Here is a 24,541-nt window from a genome sequence, read left to right on the forward strand (position 1 = left end):
GCCAGCTCTCTCCTTGGGGCCGGCGGCCAACTTCCCACGCCCCATCCCTTCCCCCAGCTGGCAGGCCCCGACTGGCCCACCACCCAGCCGCTGCAGTGGCAGTACGGTGGCAAAGGAAGCAGGAGTAGGGGAGTCAGGGAACCACACGGTGGTGGGGCGGCAGCATCCATTCCTTCCATGCCCTGCCCAGCGACACGTTGCCTTCTCCCCGGGCCCCGGGCTGGGACAGGGAGCCGGGTTGGGTGGCAGTGGATGTGGCCCCTTTCCCATGGGGGCCGAGGCCAGCTCCCTCCTTGGGGCTGGTGGCCAAACTCCCGTGCCCTGTCCCTCCCCCTGGCTGGCAGGCCCTAATCAGTCCTAATCGCTGGCCAGGCCTAGGGACCCCACCCGTGCACTGGGCCTCTAGTCTTTACATAATGTTTAGATTGTTGAGACAACTAAAGTAGGACATCTCATAGTTGTATATGGGAATGCAGTCACAATGATTTATTCTCCATCAATATCAAACTGAAAGAAAATTCTGAAAATTTTCTACATACCTGATGTGTGTTGAGTGAAGGAGTCTTTCTAGTGGTTCATGTTTAGGAGAACTATAGAGGAGCGACTTAGGATTGGTGATAAGAATCACAGGCCACTCGCCAAAGATCAAATCTGAAAAGCTAAAGAGGTCATGATCAAAAGCAAAGATGCGGTACCTAGAGAACAGAGGACATAAGGCAATTAGTCACTTCACATTTTAAGAGGCATGAAGGTCATAAACAGAACAAATGTAAAAATATAAAAATATACATCTTGAGATCATGAATTTGAATGCAGAGTCAATAATATTGTTTTTGTCTTCTTCTCTGACCTCTATCACTTTATACTTCACATTTGTCACAATTGGGATTTGACTGAAGCAATGAATTTAACTATGCCTTGATAAATGTCTGGTACATAGCATACACTCTTTAATTTTTAAATGATTTTTTAATTTTTAAATAAATGCTTGTTGAATTAATTCATTTTGAACCTGAGATATTCATCTTAAGCTTAATATCTGACATTCTTCACACCATCAACAATGCTACATAAAATATTAAAATAAACACAATTAGAAAACTTTCACTTGTCTTTTAAATCTTTATTTCTATAATTTCAAAGAAATTAACAAAAGTTAAGTTGTCTTGATTTTCTAAATGCACAATGAAAGTTATAGAATAACCAGTTTTGCCCTAGCTCGTTTGTTTCATGGATAGAGCATCGGCCCATGGACCAAAGGGTTCGTGTTCAGTTCTGGTCAAGGGCATGTACCTTGGTTGCAGGCCCAATCCCCAGCCCCAGGTTGGGGTGAGTACAGAGGGAAAGCAATCGATGTGTCTCTCTCACATAGATGTTTCTCTCTCTTAGTCTCTCTCCCTTCCTTCCTCTCTCTCTAAAAATCAATGAAAAAATATCCTCGGGTGAGGATTAACAACAACAACAACGAAAAGGAATAACCAGTTTTGCATTTTCTAACTTTCAGAACTGAGAAATAATTAACTATGGCAGAAACAAGAATGTTCACCAAATACTCCATGTGCTCCCCTGCATTTCCCAGTCTCCCCGGTATTAGGTTGGGACCATGTGACTAGTTCTGACCAATGGGCTGTGAACAGAAGTGACACATATCACACTTCTGGTCCAAAGTACTAGAATTGAGGTGTTGAAATAGTGGCCTTTAAAGATGGAGGAAGTCTGAATCCCTGTCACCCTCTAGAAGAGAGTTGCCTGACTCATACCAGCTTTATACAAATGAAAAAATAGCCATCTGTTGTGTTAAGCCACACGTTTATTTGCATCTACAACAAAGCCTGGCCTTATATTACTAATATACTATTTTTAAAAACTATTTTACTAGTACAACTTAAATGTCTAGTAAGGGCAGGTAAAAGTTAGATACTTTCAGTAAAACTCCAAATAAAACCCCAGGGTTAGAACACAGGAGAGCAGGTGGGAAGAGGAAAAAAAGGTTTCATAATTAATATCACTTAAATAAAGAGCCCGATCAAGGATTAGGAACAAGGCAATTCCAGCCCAGCCCACAGCCTTACAGTCATGAAAAGACAGGTCTTATAAGACTCAAAGTAATTATAGTAGCCAGTAGCCAACTAATTACAGGCTTCAAGCGTAGCTTTTACCCAGATTCTACAAACGCCAACTAAAATGAGTAAGTACCAACTACAATGTAAAGGTGCTTCTTAATTAATGTAGATATTAAAAAATGGAAAGAAAACATATTCAGCTCAGCAAATATTTATTGGGTACATAATATCTGCAGAGCACTGAATCTTAATAAACAGCAATTGATAATAGTTAAACAATGAAGTGATACTCATCGATACTTAAACTAGTGCACTTAAATGTTATTATCAAAATTATAATATATTTAGTTCTCTTTCTATATTTAATTATACTGTATGCTTTTGATAAGTTATGTTTCTTCTTAGGAAGACATTAACCTTAACAAAACCAATTATCATCTATTTGAAGAACTTAAATCACTAACTCTTGTAGCTATAACTAGAAATGTGGATATAAAATTCAGGGGAGCCCTGGCCAGTGTGGCTCAGTTGGTTGGGCATTATCCCATGCACTGAAAGGTTACCCATTCGATTCCTGGTCAGGACACATGCCGGAATTTCGGGCTCAATCCCAGGTAGGGGGTTTACAGGAGGCAACCAATCTGTTTTGCTCTCACACAAATGTTTCTCTTCTCTCCTTTCCTCTCTCTCTAAAAATCAATTAAAAATAAAAATTAATAATTAAATTAAAGCCCAGCCGGCGTGGTTCAGTGGCTGAGTATCGTTTATGAACCAGGAGGTCACAGTTTGATTCCCAGTCAGGGCACATGCCTGGGTTGCAGCTCCATCCTCAGTGTGGGGCATGCAGAAGGCAGCCAATCAATGATTCTCTCTCATCACTGATGTTTCTCTCTCTCTCTCCCTTTCCTTTACTCTGAAATCAATAAAAAATACATATATTAAAAAAAATTAAATAAAATAAATTAAATGACATATTTCTAGTCATAGTGTTTTTCTTTCTCTCTTAAAATTTTATTGATTTTATGTATTCATTGGTTGCTTTTTGTATGTACCCTGATTGGAGATCGAATCCACAACCTTGGCATATCGGGATGATGCTCTAACCAACTGAGCTATCCCACCAGGGCTGGTCCTAGTGTTTCTCAAAGTTTGGTCCATAGCGCGCCTGGTATGCTTTTATTTATTTGTTTGTTTATTTATTTACTGGAGGCCCAGTGCACGAAATTCGTGCACTCCTACGCCCTCTCACAGTCTGGGAGTGGGCCTAAGCTGGCAGTCGGTCATCCTTAGCGCTGCTGCGGAGGCAGGAGAGACTCCCACCACTGCCACTGTGCTCACCAGTCGTGAACCCAGCTTCTGGCTGAGCAGCACTCCCCCTGTGGGAGTGCACTGACCATCAGGGGCCAGCGCCTGTGTTGAGCGTCTTTTCCCTGGTGGTCAGTGTGTGTCATAGCGACTGGTCATTCCACCATTCAGTCGATTTGCATATTAGCCTTTTATTATATAAGATTTATGTATTAACTTACTTATTTTTTAAGTAACATATTTTTGCTCAACAGCTTTTATTTATTTATTTATTTATTTATTTATTTATTTATTTACTAGAGGCCTGGTGCACGAAATTCGTGCATGGCGAGGGGGGGTGTCTCTCAGCCCAGCCTGCACCCTCTCCAATCTGGGACCCCTCGAGGGATGTCCGACTGCCCGTTTAGGCCTGATCCTGGTGGGATCGGACCTAAACGGGCAGTCGGACATCCCTCTCACAATCCAGGACTGCTGGCTCCCAACTGCTCACCTGCCTGCCTTCCTAACTGCCCCTAACCGCTTCTGCCTGCCAGCCTGATCACCCCCTAACCACTCCCCTACCAGCCTGATTGATGCCTGACTGCTCCCCTGCCAGCCTGTTTGCCCCTAACTGCCCTCCCCTGCAGGCCTGGTCACCCCTAACTGCCCTCCCCTGCAGGCCTGGTCCCCCCCAACTGCTCTCCCCTGCAGGCCTGGGTCCCCCACAACTGCCCTTCCCTGCAGGCCTGGTCCCCCCCAAACTCCCTCCTCTGCCAGCTTGGTCACCCCTAACTGCCCTCCCCTGCAGGCTTGATTGCCCCCAACTACCCTCCCTTGCAGGCCTGGTCCCTCCCAACTGCCCACCTCTGCTGGCCATCTTGTGGTGACCATCTTGTGTCCACATGGGGGCAGCCATCTTGTGTGTTGGAGTGATGGTCAATCTGCATATTACTCTTTTATTAGATAGGACTAGGGGCCCGGTGCACAAAATTCATGCACTGTGGGGGGGGGGGGTTCCCCTCAGCCCAGCCTGCCCCCTCTCACATACTGGGAGCCCTCAGGGGATGTCCTACCGCAGTCTGGCCTCCCTTTGTGGGAGACGACCGGGCTGATCAGAGAAAGGCACCAGCCCCATCACCCCACTGCTGCAGCCACTGCCAGTCACCACAGCCACCAAGGTGTTTTCATCAACACGGACTCCGGTCCCTTCACCATGAAAAAATGACAACTTTCTTTAGGCATTTTCAAGATGTGTCTTTCAGAGGATATGACATTTCTTTCTTTCTTTTTTTTATCCTCACCTGAGGATATGTTTCCATTGATTTTTAGAGAATGTGGAAGAGAAAGGGAAAGACAGAGAGAAACATCAAAGTGAGAGGAACACTTTGATTGGTTGCCTCCTGCATGAGCCCTGACCTGGGCCCCAGCCAGGGAGGAGCCTGCAACTTAGGTACATGCCCTTGATTCAGAACCTAAACCGGACCCTGCGGTTGGCAAACCTAGGCATTATCCACTGAGCCAAACTGCCTAGGGCAGGTTATGACATTTCTTAGCCCTCCAGCAGCAGACCTTCGTTTTTTCCCCCAGGAGTGTGGTGGAAAAGCCCTAGCTCTGGCCGAGGCTCAGGCCCTGGGTAGGGACCCCCAGCTCATTCTGATCGCCCGCAGGGGACCCCCAGCTGGCTTCAATGGACAGACTCCCGGTCAAGGCCAGCAAGGGCTGGCAGAAAGCCTGGCTTCCTCCATTGCTGGGGAAACCCAAGCCTCCCTCCTGTTCTCTGTGGCAGTAGCCATCTTGGTTGGGTTTATTTGCATATTAGCTCCTGATTGGCTGGTGGGTGTGGCGGATGTATGGTCAATTTGCATATTACTCTTTTATTAGATAGGATAGAGGCCTGGTGCATGGGTGGGGGCTGGCTGGTTTGCCCTTTTTGGATTCTTATACCCAAGTTACTAAGAATATTACCAGTGGCATACAGGGAGCTTAGCCAATGAGTGGTCAGAAAAGATGTTTCCTCTGTAGTTCACATCTATCTCCTCCGATTCCGGTTACACCCCTGCCAAGGCCTTAAGCCTCGGGGAGTGGGCAGGGGCCACCCCAGTTCCCTCCAATCGTTGGCTCCACCTCTGCCAAGGCCTAAAGCCTCCAGCCCTGGGCAGGGGACCTCAGCTGGCTCCAATTGCCCAGATCCGCCCCCCACACACACACCACTGGCCAAGGCTGCAAGCCTCTGGCCGAGGCTCAGGCCCTGGGCAGGAACCCGCAGCTCACTCTGATCACCCGCAGGGGATTCCCAGCTCGCTCCGATCACCCGCTCCACCCCAGACCAAGGTAACAAGCCTCTGGCCGAAGCTCGGGCCCTGGACAGGGACCCCCAGCTCGCTCTGATCGTCCGCAGGGGACTCCCAGCTCGCTCCAATCGCCCACAGGGGACCCCAGCTGGCTCCAATCACCCGGCTCCGCCCCAGGCCAAGGCCGCAAGCCTCTGGCCGAGGCTCGGGCCCTGGGTAGGGACCCCCAGCTCGCTCAGATCGCCTTCAGGGGACCCCAGCTGGCTCTGATCGCCCGGCTTCGCCCCAGCCAAGGCTGCAAGCCTCTGGCTGAGGCTCGGGCCCTGGGCAGGGACTCCCAGCTCACTCCGATCACCTGCAGGGGACCCCAGCTGGCTCCGATTGCCAGGCTCTGCCCTTGGCCAAGGCCACAAGCCTCTGGCCGAGGCTCGGGCCCTGGGCAGGGACCCCCAGCTCGTTCTGATCGCCTACAGGGGACCCCAAGCTGGCTCCGATTTCCCGCAGGGGACCCCCAGCTGGCTCCGATCGCCTGGCTCTGCCCCCAACCAAGGCCACAAGCCTCTGGCCAAGGCTTGGGCCCTGGGCAGGGACCCGAAGCTCTCTCTGATCGCCTGCAGAGGACCCCAGCTGGCTCCGATAGCTGGCTTCACCCCGGTCAAGGCCACAAGCCTCTGGCCGAGGCTCAAGCCCTGGGCAGGGACCCCCAGCTCATTCTGATCGCCCGCAGGGGACCCCCAGCTGGCTTCAATGGACAGACTCCCGGTCAAGGCCAGCAAGGGCTGGCAGAAAGCCTGGCTTCCTCCATTGCTGGGGAAACCCAAGCCTCCCTCCTGTTCTCTGTGGCAGTAGCCATCTTGGTTGGGTTTATTTGCATATTAGCTCCTGATTGGCTGGTGGGTGTGGCGGATGTATGGTCAATTTGCATATTACTCTTTTATTAGATAGGATAGAGGCCTGGTGCACGGGTAGGGGCTGGCTGGTTTGCCCTGAAGGATGTCCCAGATCTGGGTGGGGGTTCCCTTGGGGTATGGGGCAGACTGGGCGAGGGGCCTGTGGTGGTTTGCAGGCTGGTCACGCCCCCTGGTGACCCAAGCGGAGGCCCTGGTATCTGGGGTTTATTTATCTTCTATAATTGAAACTTTGTAGCCTGGGGCGGAGCCAAGCCTTCTGCTTGCTCCATGGCGGCAGCCATTTTGTTGGGATTTATGTATCTTCTATCACTGAAACTTTGTAGCCTTAAGCGGAGGCCTGGGCTCGCCAGGGTGTGCAGAAAGCTTGGCTTCCTCCATCGCCCGAGGCAAACCCAGCCTCCCGCTCTTTCCAGCTCCGTGGCTGCCGTCATTTCTATTTGGATTTATGTATCTTCTATCATTGAAACTTTGTAGCCTTGAGTGGAGGCCTAGACCGGCAAGGGCAGGCGGAAAGCTCGGCTTCCTCCATTTCCAGGGAAACCCAAGCCTCCCTCCTGCTCTCTGTGGCCGTAGCCATCTTGGTTGGGTTTATTTGCATATTCGCTCCTGATTGGCTGGTGGGCATGGCTGGAGGGTGTAGTGGAGTGATGGTTAATTTGCATATTACTCTTTTATTAGATAGGATTTTTTTTATTGATTTCAGAGAGGAAGGGAGAGGGAGAGAAAAACAAAAACATCTGGGGATCGAGCCCGCAACCTAGGCATGAGCCCTTGACTGGAATCAAACCCAGGACCCTTCAATCCGCAGGCCAACGCTTTATCCACTGAGTCAAACCAGCTAGGGCCCTGGTATGCTTTTAAAATATGCATTTTATTGGATCCTAACCCAGACCAACACAATCAAAATCTCTAGAGGTAAGGCCTAGAAAGTTGTATCTATCTATCCATATATATAATACATATATATATGGATAGATAGATACAACTTTCTATATATATAAAAAGCCAGAGACCGTAATGCCATCACGACCATAACGACCTAACGACCAGTCACTATGACACCCACTGAGGCCAGTGAACTGCCTGATCTGGGCTGGATTGTCCCCAACACCCCGATCAGGGCAAGGCCAGCTGGCCAACCACCTTGGCTGACAGAAATTTGGGGTCCAGGGACCTTGGAGTTGCTCAGTCTCAGTCTCGGGCAGCTGCGCGGGCAAAGCTCTCCTTTGGTGGAAGTGGACCCAGGATCAGGGTGCTGGAGTCAGGGATGGGCTGGGGAGGCTTTCCTGGTGGCCACAGCAGTCCCTGCGGGCCACGCACAGCACCTGGGCGTCTGGCCCCAATCAGAACAGAGGCAGGAATCAGGGCCACAGAGTGCAGGGGGCAGTGGTACTCAGGAGCCAGGAGGTGTGAGGCCCGATATGGGCTCTTACCCCGCCTGCTGGGCCCAGCAGCACCAGCAGGTGGGCCATGATATGCAGCGAGGCACTGGGCGGCAGACAGGAGGGGAAGCGAGCTAGGAGGGCAAGGCCCCATGCCAGTCAGAGCCCCGAGCGGTGTGGGCAGAGCCGGAGCTGGAAACCTTGGTGGGGTAGGCGGGGCTGCAGCCCCCTGCCTTTTTGGCCTTGGCCTTGGAATTCAGAGGTCAGCCCCACTTCAAGAGAGAGGATGTGGCAGAAAGTGGCAAGGCCACAGGAGGGATGGGAAATGCTGTGGCCATCTTCAGGAAACACAGCTGCCATGGTCTTCAGTAACTATGAACAGATAATCTTTAACCTCAAGTTCCAAAGTGCCCTGGTAGTGACGAGTGTGCAAAACAGGCATCAGTCCACCAAGTGTATGGAGGTGCCCACACAAATAAACTATAGCTGAACTAACCAATGAAAAAATAAATGGAATAATGAATAAAAATAACTTGTGGTGCCAAACTCATACAAATATTTCTTCAACATAACATAGAACGAAGAAGAGGAAGCTGAGACTCAAAGAAGGGAGCCTTCCGCAACACCTCACCCACTTCTCAGACCTGACCCTGTGCAGCATTGTTTTCGTTGAAAGTAGAGGATCCAAAATGCTTTTAGATCTTTGCTATTTTAGGCAGGAAAGAATTTAGCACAGGGAACTGGTGCTTGGGAAATCATTGGAAAGCTGCAAGAGTGGGTATTAGGCTGGGTCCCCAGGAAAGACTCCCTCCCCAGCAGGAGGAGCTGCCCCCTCAGCCACAACTGAATTCTAGGACACTCTGGCACAGCTGTGACCCGGGGATCAGGAAACTGCTGCCCCCACAAGTGCCCTCCAGCTCCCACAAAACAGGTCACTGGGCACTGCCTCTGCCACCACTGCCTGTGCACAGCCTGGATTCCCTGCAGAAAACCTCCACATCTCTGCAAACATGATCACCAGCAGCAAACAGCCCAAACTGTGGGAAGATGCCTCTGCCCCACTTCTGCCTTCAGAATATTGTGCAAGTGCATCCAATCGGCAGAAACGAATTCATGTCCAGAAACCTAGCTGCAGATGAGTTTGGGCAATTTTAGACTTTTGCCTAGGAGTGAGATCTTGCCAAAATACCTCATGTGCCTGGTATTGGCCCAGCTGGTGGGGCTCAGTGGTTTAGCATCAATCTATGAACGAGGAGGTCATGATATTATTCCTGGTCAAATTTCAGACTTGATCCTCAGCAGGGGCGTGCAGGAGGCAGCTGATCAATGATTCTCATCATTGATGTTTCTATCTCTCTCTCCTCTCCCTTCCTCTGAAATCAATAAATATTTTTTTAAATGGGGTCATGCTGTATATATGTTATAATGAGTTTTTCACTTCATAAATCACTAAAGTGTTTCCTGTTAAAACCATACTTAGAGAACATTATTTATCATTCATTTTAATTGATCTCAGAGAGAAGGAGGGAGAGAGAGAGAAACATTGTTCCATTGTTTCCTGCACTCACTGGACTGGGTATTGAATCTGCAACCTGGGCATGTGCCCTGATTGGCAATCGATCCACTACTTTCTGGTGTATGGGAAGATGCTATGCTGGTACCCTGACCCCAAATTCCAGCCTCCAGAACTATGAGAAAAATATATTCTGTTGTTTAAGCCACACAAATTTATGATATTTTGTTATGGCTGTCTGAGCTGACTAATCTATACTAATAAAAGGGTAATATGCTAATTAGACTGGTTCGACCGGACATCTTCCAGTTGTCCTTCCGGACAAAGCCACAGTGGCGGGGGCTGAGGCAGAGGCGGTTAGGGGCAATCAGGCTGGCAGGGGAGCCGTTAGGGGCGATCAGGCCAGCAGGGGAGAGCAGTTAGAGGCGATCAGGCTGGCAGGGGAGAGCAGTTAGAGGCAATCAGGTAGACAGGCAGAGTGGTTAGGGGCGATCAGGCAGGCAGGCAGGTGAGCGGTTAAGAGCCAGAGGTCACAAATTGTGAGAGTGATGTCCAACTGCCGGTTTAGGCCCGATCCCACACTTGCAGTCGGACATCCCCCAAGGGATTCTGGATTGGAAAGGGTGCAGGCCGGGCTGAGGGAGCCCCCGCTATCCCCGTGCACCTCTAGTTTTTAATAAGATCCTCCATAATTCTTATGCATACTAGAGTTTGAGAACTATTTCCTAATGGATGTGTCTTGAAAATCCAACATAACATAGTGACAGCAAACATAACTGTTGTAAAAAGTTTTTGCACAACAACAAAGATTGCCAGGTACACAAATTACTTCAAAAACAGAAATATCACAAGTTTTTCCTTAATTGGGATTACCCACGATAGCAATAAGAAAGCTATTATTGCTTTAGTAAACTTAACACATTGTGGAGGGATCACGAGAATTCTAGCTTCATATTACACAGTGTTTTACAAAGTATCATACTTTAAAAATAGATTAGCTTGTAAGAACATGTAATAAATAACTTCAAAATGCAATGGGTATTTAATTTTAAAGCATGCCTTTAACATTTATGTAAAATGTTTTTTGTACTAGTTCAATAGAAATTTATCTAGCCACTGGGTAAAGCTAGCAATAAAACTACTAGTCCATAATGTGTTAACATGTGTAAATTTTATTCTGTGGGGTAATTACCCCTTACCTTCTGTTGTTCTTCCAGTCTCCCACCTCAAGTTCCAAAGTGCCCTGGTAGTGACGAGTGTGCAAAACAGGCATCAGTCCACCAAGTGTATGGAGGTGCCCACACAAATAAGCTATAGCTGAACTAACCAATGAAAAAATAAATGGAATAATGAATAAAAATAACTTGTGGTGCCAAACTCATACAAATATTTCTTCAGAAAAGCAAGATAGAGAAATATAAAATAATTAAAAACAATTAATTTCAATTTTGGAAGCCTGCCTCACCTCATTATTGACCGAACTCCTGGTGATGGAGAAAGAATAGTAAATGTTGTATAGTGTCCAAACCAAATAGTGTGGTTGCTCTGATTACTTTCCTTTGACAATAATAAAAGCTCCTTCATCTGTTTCTAAAAAAGAAGAAAAATAGAAGAATCTTTTAACTAGGCTCAGGCTGAAATCTAATGTCAATAGATTAAACAATACCCTTGAAATATTATAATAATAAGCGTATTATGTTTCGAGCTGACACCCTGCTAATTAATGACCTGTATGAACCTTTGTAAGTTTCCAACTATTTTCACATAAAATATAAACAGGCCAGATATTACCCCCATTTAATAGACGAGGGAACAAAAATAAGCATCGTTACCTTACATAATTTTTAAAATTTATAAATTTCTTTATAAAAATAAAGAAACACTAACCTTTTCAGCCCTGTATACCACATTGCAATTAATAAAGAGGATACTGATACTAAAACAAAATGCACATTATGTCCATAGAAAGTCTTGTACCTGAATGTTTCTAACAGTTCTATTCATAGTAGCCAAAAATTAGAAACCATCAACAAATTGCACATAGCCATACAACAGAATACTACTTGGCAATTAAAAAAGAAAGAACTGGCCCTGGCCAGTTTGGCTCAGTTGATAAGTGTCGGCCTGTGGACCAAAGGGTCCCGGGTTCAATTCCAGTCAAGGGCACATACCTTGGCTGCAGGCTCCTCCCCGGCCTGGCCTCTGGTAGGGGTTCAGGAGGCAACCAATCGATACGTTTCTCTCATATTGATGTTTCTCTCTGCCTTTCCCTCTCTCTTCTACTCTCCTTAAGAAATCAATGGAAAATCAGGTGAGGATTAAAAAAAAAAAAAAAAAGAACTTTCCTGGCCAGTGTAGCTCAGTCTGTTGAGCATCTTCAGTGCACCAAGAGGTTGATAGTTTGATTCCCAGTCAGGGCATATGCCCGGGTTTTGGGATCAATCCCTGGTATGGAGTGTGCAGGAGGCAGCCGATTGATGTTACACAAACAATCAATAAAGCCCTAGTTTTGCTCAGTGGATAGAACATCGGCCCAAGAACTGAAGGGTCCAGGGTTCAATCCCTAGTCAAGGGCATGTACCTCGGTTGCAGGCTCAATCCCCGGCTGGGATATGTGCAGGAGGAAACCAATTGATGTGTCTCTCTCACATCAATGTTTTTCTCTCTCTCTCTGTCTCTCCCCCTCCCTTCCACTCTCTCTAAGAATCAATGGAAGAATATCCTCAAGTGAGGATTAGCAAAAAAATAAAAATTTAAAAATCTATAAAAATGTATTTTTTAAACAGAAAGAACTGATACACACAATAATATGAATAAATCTCAGAAACGTTATACTGAGCAAAAGAAGCCAAATGCAAGAGTACATTCTGTATGATCTCATTTATATAAAACCCTAGAACAAAAAAAAGTAATCTATGCTGACAGAAAACCCGAACAATTGTCCCCTGGGACTGGGGGGTGGAGACTGACTTTACAATAGAACTTTCTGGGGTTCTTAGTTGTGGTGAGAGTTACACACCAGTATAGACATTTATCAAAACTCTGCAAACAACCCGGCCAGCGTGGCTCAGTGATTGAAAGTCAACCTATGAACTAGGAGCTCACGGTTTAATTCTCAGTCAGGGCAGATGCCCAGATTTTGGGCTCAGTCCCCAGAAGGGGGCATGCAGGAGGCAGCCGATCAATGATTCTCTCATCATTGATGTTTCTCTCTCCCTCTCCCTTTCTGAAATCAATAAAAAAATATATATACACATATATTTTATAAACTCTTCAAACAGTTGAAATGAGTGCATTTTATTATATGTAAATCATCCCTCAAGAAGTTGATTTCAAAAATAACTTGTACATATGTAAATATACATTAATTTATCTGTAAAGTGCTATTGGCAATAAATTCCTGGGCCCTACCCTCAGTGTTTCTAATTTGATACATTGCAAGTAAAGCCGGGAATCTTCATTTTATGACTCCAGTTGATTTTTATGCAGATGATCCTAGAATCATACCTTTAAAAAACATTATTCTGAGGAGTACATTTAAAAATAACATTTTAATCAACGCGGTCTAAAGACATTTGATAGATAGTAACAAAATACACCTACATTAAATAAAATGCCTAATATAACACAATGCATCAGACAATATTCTGTTCACTTGATTTCAAGCCCCTCTACACCCTCATATCACTTTGAATCTCTTTCAGCACTTAGCAAATTCAGCCTTTTATGAGTTATTTCTGCACTGGTCTTATGCCCCACTACTAGATTAAATATCTTAAGAGGCCAGGGACTTGACCATATCACCTTTGTGTTCTTATACATGGACACATACATATTGCATATGAGCATGTGCTCACTAAACATTTAATGAGTTGATATTTGTTGTACCAAGAAATAATGAGAGGTTCTCAGATGTGACTTTCCAGACAGTTTTAATCCAGCTTACAAAGAGTTTTCACCTAGCTTACAAAAAATTGTTTAAAAGAAACTTACTTATTTCAATATATATATTGAGAGAAAGAGATAGAGATAATAAATAGAGAGAGAGAGAGAGAGAGAGAGAGAGAGAGAGAGAGAGAGAGAGAGAGAGATCGACCTTCAGTTAAAAATGACAACTGCAGGGTTTAGGAATATACCATAAAGTATGCAAAGCTGTATGCCCTGTACCTTGCTAAGTGCATCTTACACTTAGTACATATTTAATAAATGTTTACTGAATAAATATAAAATGTGAGGTACTTCTTTCTCAGATTTTGGGGCAAGAATAGGTATAGCAATAATAGTGCTGAAGTAGCCAGTAATTTCTTCTGGCTATACCTGTAATCACAGGAAACTTTTTTCTCAAGCATTTTTAGATAAGGACTTATTTCCCTAGGACCGTGGTCGGCAAACTGCGGTTCGCGAGCCACATGCGGCTCTTTGGCCCCTTGAGTGTGGCTCTTCCACAAAATACCACGGCCTGGGTGAGTCTATTTTGAAGAAGTGGCATTAGAAGAAGTTTAAGTTTAAAAAATTTGGCTCTCAAAAGAAATTTCAATCGTCGTACTGTTGATATTTGGCTCTGCTGACTAATGAGTTTGCCGACCACTGTCCTAGGATAATTTTAAGTGAGCCACATATATCTGAGAAAAATAGGTTAGCTACAAAGAGAAGTGAGATTTTTACTGTACCTCATCTAAAATTCCAAAGAAATTATAGGGCTTCTTTGGCCCTGGGTTTAGGGTGGCATCCAAAGAGATGAAAGAATAGTTTCCAAAGGGAGTTCTGTGCACATAATGGAAAGAGCCATCTGTACGTATGGCAGAATATTTCCTAAAAAATACAAGACAGAAAAGTTTTAGTGCAATCATAAAAAAACTGAATACATTTAAATGCCCTAATATCACACTATGGTTTGCCTCCTCTGATCTGACAGAGAAATACACTGAACTAGATCCACAATGGATAAAGTGTAAAAGAAATTTTCAAGATTGTTCTCCCATTGTCTCTAAAGACAGTAACCAACACACAATGTTGCCAAGTAAAGCAGAGAAGTAGGAGGGTGATTTTAAGTAGTCCACTAAACATTTAAAAAGAGATGAGTCAGATCCTAGTGAAATGGTACTTACCAATCATTAAAACTGTAGTGAAGTCCTACTAAGTATATGGTAGAATTCTTGGTGCAGTGAGATACAAAAGGTGTTTATTTCTTGAAACAGGACTACAGAGGCTTAACTAGCGATAAAACCCTATAACGGCCCTAACCAGTTTGGCTCAGTGAATAGAGCATCGGCCTGTGGACTGAAAGGTCCCAGGTTCGATTCCAGTCAAGGGCATATACCTTGGTTGCGGGCACATCCCCCGTAGGAGGTGTGCAGGAGGCAGCTGATGGATGTTTCGCTCTCATCGATGTTTCTAACTCTATCCCTCTCCCTTTCCCTCTGTAAAAAATCAATAAAATATATTTAAAAACAAACAAACACACACACACAAAAACAACACCTTGTAACGAAGTCATCAAACTAGGAGAAAACTGATAGTCTAGGTATGGGTCAGTAAACCTTTTTCAGTTCCTAAAAACATACTGATAACATTCACAGGATCCACATCCAGTAATAAAAGTCCTCACCATCTTACGTGTCAATAGTGTTCAGGTGTCTGAAAAGTAGAAGAGTGAAGAGTAGAAAGGATGGGTAACATAGTACATATAGTACTTGGTGACTAATTATACTCATTAAATATTTGTTAAATAAATGTGAAGGAAAGTATAGATTACATTGGGGTATACCTATATTATTCAAATGTCAGAACATTGTAAGAAAATATCTAAGTGTCCTATATGACTTTTTACCTAACAACATATATGAAAAATAGAAATAAACTTCTGAAACTTACTGTGCCATCAGGGAGCTATATTTAAGCCACAACAGCCATCAACTATATCATAAATTATCATACATATTACAATTAATAGTCAATTCTATTGCCTTTCTTCTTGGTATTTTTAAAATTTCCATTTCAGGTCTTTTTCCTCATTAAAAAGTTTATTTATATTTTTCCTGCTCAATATGTTTTCAGAGTTATTCTTCAGGATTTTATAATCTCATATGTTGTTTATATTGCTATATTTTTGACACATTAAAATCCAACTATCTAAAAATAAATCCAACTTTTTAAAGGGAGATATTAAAATATATGATAGCTAATAAAATTTTTTGAATTCTGGATTTTGGCATTCACTGGGGCACTCTTTTTTTTAATTATTTTTTTATTTTTTGTTGACAGTATTACAGATGTCTCCCATCTTCTTCCCCTTTACCCGCCTCTGCCTATCCCCTACCTTCTCCCCTCCCCCGCTCCCCACAAGTCTTCACCACCCTATTGTCTGTGTCCATGGACTATGCATATAAGTATTTTGGTTTATCACTCCTCCTCCCTGCAACCCCACATCGAGGTATGTCAGTCTGTTCATGCCTCCATGCTTTGGGTCTTATTTTGTTGGTCAATTCATTTTGTTCATTAGATTCCACAAGTAAATGATATCATGTGATATTTGTCTTCCTCTGATTGCTTATTTCACTTAGCATAGTCTCCAGGTCCATCCATGCTGTCTCAAAGGGTAAAGGGTACCTCTTTTTTACAGCTGTATAGTATTCCATTGTGTAAATGTACCACAGCTTTTTACCCATTCATCTATTGATGGCCACTTGGTCTATTTCCACATCTTCGCTATTGTAAATAATGCTGCTATGAACATAGGGGTGCACATATTCTTTCTGATTGGTGTTTCGGAGTTTTTAGGATATATTCCAAGAAGTGGGATCACTGGGTCAAATGACAGTTCCATTTTTAATTTTTTGAGAAAACTTCATATTGTTATCCATAGTGCATTCCCATTAGCAGTGAACTAGTGTTCCCTTTTCTCCACATCCTCTGGGGCAGGGGTCCTCAAACTGCGGCCCGCGGGCCACATGCAGCCCGCCGAGGACATTTATCCGTCCCGCCGGGTGTTTTTGCCGCCGCTGCCTGTCCTGCTTAGCAGCCGACTTAGCAGTGTGCATAGGAATTTGTTCATAGTTTTTTTTTAAACTATAGTCCGGCCCTCCAACAGTCTGAGGGACAGTGAACTGGCCCCCTGTTTAAAAAGTTTGAGGACCCCTGCTCTGGGGCATTCTTAAGCTCAAGATTTAACTTCAAGGTTTCTTTCCTTCAGGTTGATATTTCTGTGATAGATGATAGATAGATAGATAGATAGATAGATAGATAGATAGATAGATAGATAGATAGATGATAGATATGTAGATATATGTGCTATTTATTAAACTCAGATAGGTTACGCAGTTAGGAACAAAAATATAAAGATAAGAAACTTTAAAGTGATTAATAACTTTACTTTCCCAATAAACACTCAGATCCTAAGCCCTATTAATTCTTCTTTGAAAATGTTTCTTAACTCCATTCCCATAGTCACAATCAAAGACACAGTTAATAGAAAGTGAAAGATTTTCATCTCTGTCCTTTTCTTTTCTCACATTAACAAAAGAGGAATACCTCCTCTTCCAAGTTATGGCGACTAATTGTATGGTAACCAATTCTTTTTGACATAATCATCCTCAAATTGATGCCACCATTCTCATATCCAGGAACTTAGATTTGTCTTCTCAGACCCTTTCCATATTATGACTGGACTGCTGCAGGACTCTCCTATTTGGTATCTATACAGCTCCAGTCTCTCCCTCTTTTTTCTTTTTTATCCTTATCTTTTTGTTGTTGTGCAATTGTCTTTATAAGATACTATTTTCATTATGTTACTTGTCTTCTTAGGAACCTATACTGGATTATGAACTATTATCCATCACATCTAAATCTCTATGCTTCTCACTTAAGACCTCCATTAAATTGGCCCCAAGATACCAATCCTCATTATGAACCCTAATTTTGGTGATAACCGGTTTCCTTACTGCCCCCAAAAGTTCATTCTAGCTTTTAAAGCTCAGGGGGTTTGCTTTATTTTGTTTTTGTTTGGGGGTTAGTTTTACTGTTGTTGTTTTGCCTAAAATATACCACTCAAAGTATCTTACTTTTTGAAATGCTACCCCTCTTTTAAGACTGGACACAGCCCAGCCTCTATGGCTCAGTGGTTGAGTGTCAACATATGCACCAAGAGGTCACTGGTTCGATTCCCTGTCAGGGCACATGCCCAGATTGTGGGCTTGATCCTCAGTAGGAAGTGTGCAGGAGGCAGCTGATCAATGCTTCTTTCTCATCGATGTTTTTATCTCTCTCCCTGCTCCCTTTACCCTCCTTTCTCTAAAAATATCAATAAAAAATATTGAAAAATAAAAAAGGCTGGACACAATTTTCACTTCTTTTATAGTCTTCTTTAACTTACAACTAGTAAATAAGTTCTGAAGACCTAATGCACAGCGTAGTCAACAATACTATAACTTCAAAGATGAAAAGAGACTAGATCTTAATTCTTGTCACCACAAAGAAAAATAATTATGTGACAAGACAGAGGTATTAGCTATGGTGGTAATCATATTGCAATATATAAATGTAACATATGAACATGCTATATACCTTAAACTTACACAATACTACATGCCAATTAAGTCCAAATTTTTAAAAAATTCTAAATTAAAAATAAAGTCTTCTCTCTGTCCACTCCAAGCTGACCTCCACCTTTTCTGATTTCTCAGAGTGATTACCATGTATAACAATCTAGCATTTCATCAGCCATTCCTTCATGTTCTTTTCTAGTTGTTTCCTAAACAATTTTTATCACCTTTAGCTAGACAGACTTTCTTGAAGGTATAGACTATATTTTTTGATATTAATTTTTTTTTTTTTGGTAGGTGACCAGTTTAATAAGTAAGTGAACTTACATACAAGGATTGTCTAGGAGGCTGCATGACCTGTGGATCTACACCCACCTACCGGAATCTTAAACGTTTATACAGAGGCCTTACGAATATTACTCTTGTATCTCTCATACTATCTAACCAATGATGGGCTCTCAATAAATATTTGCTATTTGAATGACAATGTAGAAATACTGTGAATTTATAATCAAAAGAAGAATCTTAACACATTGAGATCAGAGAATCAGTTTTCTAACTCAAGATCCTTTCACATTCACAATCTTTTTCATATTCATGGCACATAAAGAAAACTTTAATATTTGTATGACATTCTGGAATGAAAGGACAAAGCAGCCAGAGGTGACCAACTCGGCACTTCAGCCACCCTCGCGGCTGAGAAAATCAATATCTCAGCATTCCTAAAACCTATAGTATTCTAGTTGACAAGCTCTGATCTAAATGACTTCTGCTATGCATCAATGGCAATATATATATATATATATATATATATATACACACACACATACATATATATATATATATGTATGTATATATAGTCTATGTGGATTACAAGTACCATTAACCAAGAAAAAGCATATGAAATAAAAAGAATTAAAAGAAAAAGTCCCAAAACAAAAACAAAAAATTGTATGTCATACACATTTAAAAAAAAGTCTCCTTTTCTAAATTACCAATTTCTGTAAATAGAAATTTATCTGTTAAAAAATGTTTTCACCCATTCATTGACTGTACTCTTCTTGTAACACATGATGGTCTGTCTTCTGTTCATTACAGTACCTGTAATAATTCTCGACGCTCTCCAGACTTGGAACATTGAATGAATCTAATTAAAAAGAAAAGAGCAAACATCATCTTAAAAAGAAAAATGCACCCTGGCCAGTGTGGCTCAGTTGGTTGGGCATTATCCCATGCACCAAAAGGTTGCTGGTTCAATTCCTAGTCAGGGCACATGCCTGAGTTGTGGGCTCGATCCCTAGTGGGGAGTGTGTGGGAGGCAGCCAATCAATATCCCACTCTCACATCAGTGTTTCTCTTTCTCTCTCCCTCCCCCTTCCTCTCTCTCTGAAAATCAGTAGAAATATTAAAAAGAAAAAAGTGCAAACGCGTTAATGACTAAAGAAAAATTACAATTCTTTCAATAACACTTTAAATGGTAGAATGCCAATAAATTAGATTGATAAGTTTTAAAATTTGAAAATAGAATTCAGATTATCTGGAAACTTGTTTAAGGCATCTAGTATACTGGAGAATAATAAATACTCTGAATTATGTACTATTTTAGAATACACATCACTTTGAAAGTATAGGACTGGATGGTTATTGCTATTGTTTTAAACATGTGATTATGGAAGCCAGCAAGGACTGGATTGATGCCTGATACATGCATACATACCAAGTGCCTCTAAAAAACAGATTACTTTGATAACAGCCCCTCTCCTCTTAAATCTTAAAGAAAATTCAGTAAGGAAGGAATTACATAATGGTAAGGGTTAAGGTTCAGGATGTCATAGAATACTTATCTGGAAACTAGAGGCCTGGTGCATGAAAATTCATGCACTGGAGGGGGGGGGTCCCTTAGCCCAGCCTGCCCCCTCTCACAGTCCAGGAGCCCTTGGGGAAGGAGGCAACCTGGCAATCAGGGGAAGGTGACGCCCCCATTACACCTCTGCTGCTGCCACTGCTGGCAGCACAAGCCTCAGCCGGCCCTGGTTACCTGAGCCTTAGGCAGCCCTGGGTGGCTGGGCAGCTGAGGGTGGATCCGGCCGCACTGTGTGCCCGCCGCCCCCACAGTGGGGCTGAAAGGACTGGGGGACTCCGGCGGGGCTGAGGGGACTGGGCGCTGGCATCTTGTGACTATAGGTGTCACCATCTTTGTGACGGTGTGACCATCAACTTGCATATTCCCTCTTTATTAGATAGGATACAGTAATTTCATAGTTTGACTGACTGCAACAGCTAAAACTGCTTCAATTCCAGGAATCCACTACATTTCTAATAACCTTAGAAATTAATCTGTAAATCCAATCTAGCCCCAAAGAAATATAATGTATATGTAACTTCTTGCTTAGTAAGAGAAAAATTGTTATAGATTTTAGTAAAGATTAGTTTCTGCTCCTATGATGAGGACTATGCAGATTATTTAAACACAAGAGTCTATTTGATATTTCTTACTTGAAATAAGTCAGCACTATGGCTTGGAAAACTTTTTTTAAAGATACACATATTTATTATTTATTGCAAAAGAATTTGACCTGTACCACTAATTAGGATCAGAAAAAAGGGGAAATATAAATATAGCAGAGAAAGTTGTAAGCCAGATATATTATTTTCAATTTATAATTCATAGTTGCTTTGTAAAAAGGCATCTTTTAATCAAACCAACAGCTGTATATTTCACCAGATAGACTTATCTGCTTAAAATGGTAGCGTTTTTAAAAATATAATTAGGTACTTACCACCAATGAATAATCAAATGAAGCAGACAAATTAAGCAACTAACTAGTAAGAAAGTCAACCTTTATAAAACAAATCTACTACCATCATGATACTTTTAGAGAAGAGTTCATTTCCTTACTATCACAACAATGATAATCTAAAAAACAGAAAGGGATTATCCATTTCTCTCCTCATGCAGATGGGGATTTATTTGCAATTTTAATTTATACACAGTAAAAGTCATTCTTTGTGATGTACAGTTCTATGGATTTTGAGAAATGCACAGTAATATATGTACCACCACAATCAACATACAGAACAGTTCCACTACCCACCAAAAGTCTCTCTTGATGGCCTCTTTATAGTCAACCTTCTCCCCATCCCTACCCCTGGCAACTGCAATCTGTTATCTATCCATAGTTTTGCCTTTTCTTGAATGTGATAAAACTGGAATCATACAGTATATAGACGAACAAGTCTGGCTTCTTTCACCTAGCAAAATGCGTATTTTTAAAAATATTCACCTGCATGGGTTTTGCTAGAAGCTTTTCTTCCATGTAAAAAAGAAAGGACCATATCAACTTTCCCCTCTAAGGCCAACATTGACATCTGTATTTTTATATTTACTTATTTTTAAAATACATTTTTATTGATTTCAGAGAGGAAAGGAGAGAAAGATTAATGATGAGAGAGAATCACTGATCAGCTGCCACCTGCATGCCCACACTGGGGATCAAGCCCACAACGTGGGCATATGCCCTGATGGGGAATCGAGCCATGACCTCCTGGTTCATAGTTCAACACTCAACCACTGAGCCACACCAGCCAGACATCTGTAGTTTTAAAATCACATATCATAATTGTATTTCAGAATTGTGCCTTTAGTATTTCTAAACCTAGGTTACAATGTCCCATTTTATAATCTAAACTAGGGGCCTAATGCACGAAGATTCGTGCAAGAATGGGCCTTCCTTCCCCTGGCTGCCAGCACTTCCTTTGCTCTGGCCCGAGCCACCTTTCCGCCTTCCCTCGCTGCCCAGAGGCCCGGAGCAGCTGGGGTGGTGCGGAATGCCTGCATTGTTGCCATGGCGATATCGTGTCCCACCCCACTCCCGGCCACTCGGTGCCTGTGTATGCAAATTAATCCACCATTTTTGTTGGGTTAATTTGCATACTCACTCCTCTCCTGATTGGCTGGTGGGTATCGCGAAGGTATGGTCAATTAGCATGTTACTCTTTTATTAGGTAGATTAAAGAATCTAGGCCCCTGGAGGGAATAAAAATATAGCCTTAATTATATGTGGGTCTTGACTCTTACCATGATTTCCTTTGACATCAAGCCACTTGGTTTTTTCCATAACCCTTGTCTTCTTCAGAATACTGTGGTAAGTCTGCCATTCTACCTTCTGCTGCATAGATCCTAACAGGTCCTTTGTTTTGGCATCTGTCAGATCTCCTGCAGATTTATATAAGAAATGAATTGCAATACAAAATAAACCCGAGAGGAGGTTCAAGATTCAATTTATTTTAATGCACACTGAAGGAACAGATATTTAAAGTATTCAACATGTGTAAGCATAGCCACTTTTGAATCCATTCATTTGTTCCTTATAGCTTAGCAAATGCCTATTTAACCTCCTATATTAGAAATGGGTTGTGAAAAAAAAATATCTTTAAAGAGAGCATGGACTGACCAGTGTGGCTCAGTGGACTGAGCATTGACACATGCACCAAGAGGTTGCTGGTTCAATTCCCAATCAGGGCACATGCTCGGGTTGCGGACTGCATCACCCATGGGAGGCAGCTGTTTGATATTTGATGTTTCTATCTTTCCCTCTCTTTTCCTCTCAATCTAAAGATTAATAAAAACATACTTTAAAAAAAAAGAGAGCATGGGACTCTATCGAAAATTATAAGAAATTCCAACAGTCTAGGCAGGTGCCTAATGTCTATGGCAACGGCTGTAATCTAAGCAAATATTATTTTTACAGCAAGAAGCAATCTGGAAGGTGTAGATTGGACAAAGAAATACCAAAATTTCTAGAAAACTAGACAGACCCTTGAAATAGAAGTCTGCCATAAGATGAGGACTGCTATTCCATCATATCAGTACAGGTGTTTCAGTAAGGTGGGTGGGATGAGTCCCCTAGTAGACAAGATAGATGCTCCTTTAGCTTCTTCTCCTCCAACATGGTTTGGGAGCAAATGGTTAGGGGTTTGAAGATTCGGGAACCCAAGTCTCAGAAGTACCAAGGGCTGAAGAGGAAGTGTCCTGAGTAATTTAAGCCTCAAACAATTGACAAAATAAGATTAACTGTAAAAAACATGGAAATATGAGTATGTTTTGTTTTAAAGGTAACTTTTGAGTTGTGGTTAAAGGGATTTCCCTAATCCTCTCTCAAATTCAGGCATGCAACATAAAAACAGGTACAAATACAGCAGACATTAAGATGAGAACACCGAGTCCTGCTTCTACCGCTTTAACAAAACCTTGCTATGACAAATCTTTTATCCTGGATCTTGATTCAGTTATCCATAGGCAAATGGAATTACGTGTTATCTCCTCTTCAGGAGGCGGGCTCACCTGGGGCTGGGGCTATAGTGTTTCCAATGTTCCCAAAGTGAAGAGCTGCAGCCCTGGCCTTCGTTCTACCTTCTGCACCACAGAACAACATGACAGCACAGCAACCTTCCCTACCTGTTGCTAGGACGAGAGCTGGTTGAATGATGTCAATAGTTTCAGAACAGAACTTCTCTAAGTCTGCAGCTCTGCCTGGGTCATGAAACCTGCTCAGGTGAAGGTCGGATATCTGCCGAAAGCAGGTATTAAACAGATATCTGAGTCAGGAAGAGGCAGCACGTACAGAGCAACCCAGCGGCTCTCTATGGGGGTAGGAAAAAGCAAAGATGCAGTGCAACAGAGAACCCACCCCCTCCAGGGAAGGACCGACCCCCACCCCCACCCCCACCCCCGCCAGCCAAGAGTTTGGGGCCTGAATGGGAACGGGTCCTGCCCCCCGCGGAAACTGCCAGCGTCTCACCAAGTCCTGCCAGCTCTGCACCCAGCCTCCCCTCGCCCCCCCCCCCCCCCCTCGCCAGGCTCCCCCAGCGTCACCTGCAGACCCCAGAAGATATTGCTGGCTTCAGGGCCCGGCGCAGGGTGCGGCCTCCTGGGGACGCGGGTCTGGGGCAGCGGCGAGGTCTGGCCGGCCAGGCCGTAGTACTCCAGGAGCATGGCCGTCAGCGCCGCGGCCACCAGGCCCGCCACCACCCTGAAGGCCAGCACCGCAGCCATACTGCCCGCCCGGCCGGGCGCAGCGCCCGCGGAGCGGCTCTGGCCGGCCTCAGGGACTCGGTCGCGGAGCCTACCGCGCCGCTCTGGAACGCCGCCGCCGGCACCTGCGCCTTCCCGGGCACCTGCCCCTCGCGGCCGCCTGCAGCTCTGGGTTTGGTTTGCTAAAGTAACGAGGGTGAGGAAACGCAAACCGAGAGACCCCCGACGCCATGCAGGGCTGCCGAGGGGTGTCAGGGAAGGAGCCGGTTCCGGGAGGCGGGGCTAGAATTCCGGCCCCGCCTTAGTCATTTCTGACCTCTTGTGAGTCAGCTTCCTTATCAATAACACAGCTTAATAATACCTCCGGGGCGTATTTCACAGGGTTGTGAGAATCAAAGTGTGCGCGAGGACACCTTTTAAATTGCAGTACACACACACACACACACACAATAATAATAATAATAATAATAATAATAATAATAATAATAAATTGCAGTACACATGTGACAGTTGACTTTCTCTG

At 43.6% G+C, this 24,541-nt stretch overlaps 1 protein-coding gene across 2 annotated transcripts in view; it reads right to left on the bottom strand.

Annotated features, from left to right (window-relative positions):
- TMEM62 (transmembrane protein 62) overlaps positions 1 to 24,279 on the bottom strand; it is a 50,732-nt gene extending 26,453 nt beyond the window's left edge. The window contains exons 1-8 of one of the 2 annotated variants that reach the window (XM_054716303.1): positions 23,860 to 24,279; positions 23,443 to 23,554; positions 22,063 to 22,200; positions 19,086 to 19,131; positions 14,115 to 14,256; positions 10,910 to 11,034; positions 10,644 to 10,766; positions 540 to 695 (exon numbers count right to left, since the gene is read on the bottom strand). In XM_054716303.1, coding sequence (XP_054572278.1) covers positions 540 to 695; positions 10,644 to 10,766; positions 10,910 to 11,034; positions 14,115 to 14,256; positions 19,086 to 19,131; positions 22,063 to 22,200; positions 23,443 to 23,554; positions 23,860 to 24,039 — 1,022 coding nt within the window. In that variant the 5' untranslated portion in view covers positions 24,040 to 24,279. Of the gene's footprint in view, positions 1 to 539; positions 696 to 10,643; positions 10,767 to 10,909; positions 11,035 to 14,114; positions 14,257 to 19,023; positions 19,054 to 19,085; positions 19,132 to 22,062; positions 22,201 to 23,442; positions 23,555 to 23,859 lie in introns of those variants that run through there. The other variant, XM_054716304.1, reaches the window with a different exon arrangement.
- Positions 24,280 to 24,541: the final 262 nt, after the last annotated feature.

Source organism: Eptesicus fuscus, chromosome 5 (assembly GCF_027574615.1).
Source record: "Eptesicus fuscus isolate TK198812 chromosome 5, DD_ASM_mEF_20220401, whole genome shotgun sequence".
In the NCBI taxonomy this organism is placed as follows: Eukaryota; Metazoa; Chordata; class Mammalia; order Chiroptera; family Vespertilionidae; genus Eptesicus; species Eptesicus fuscus.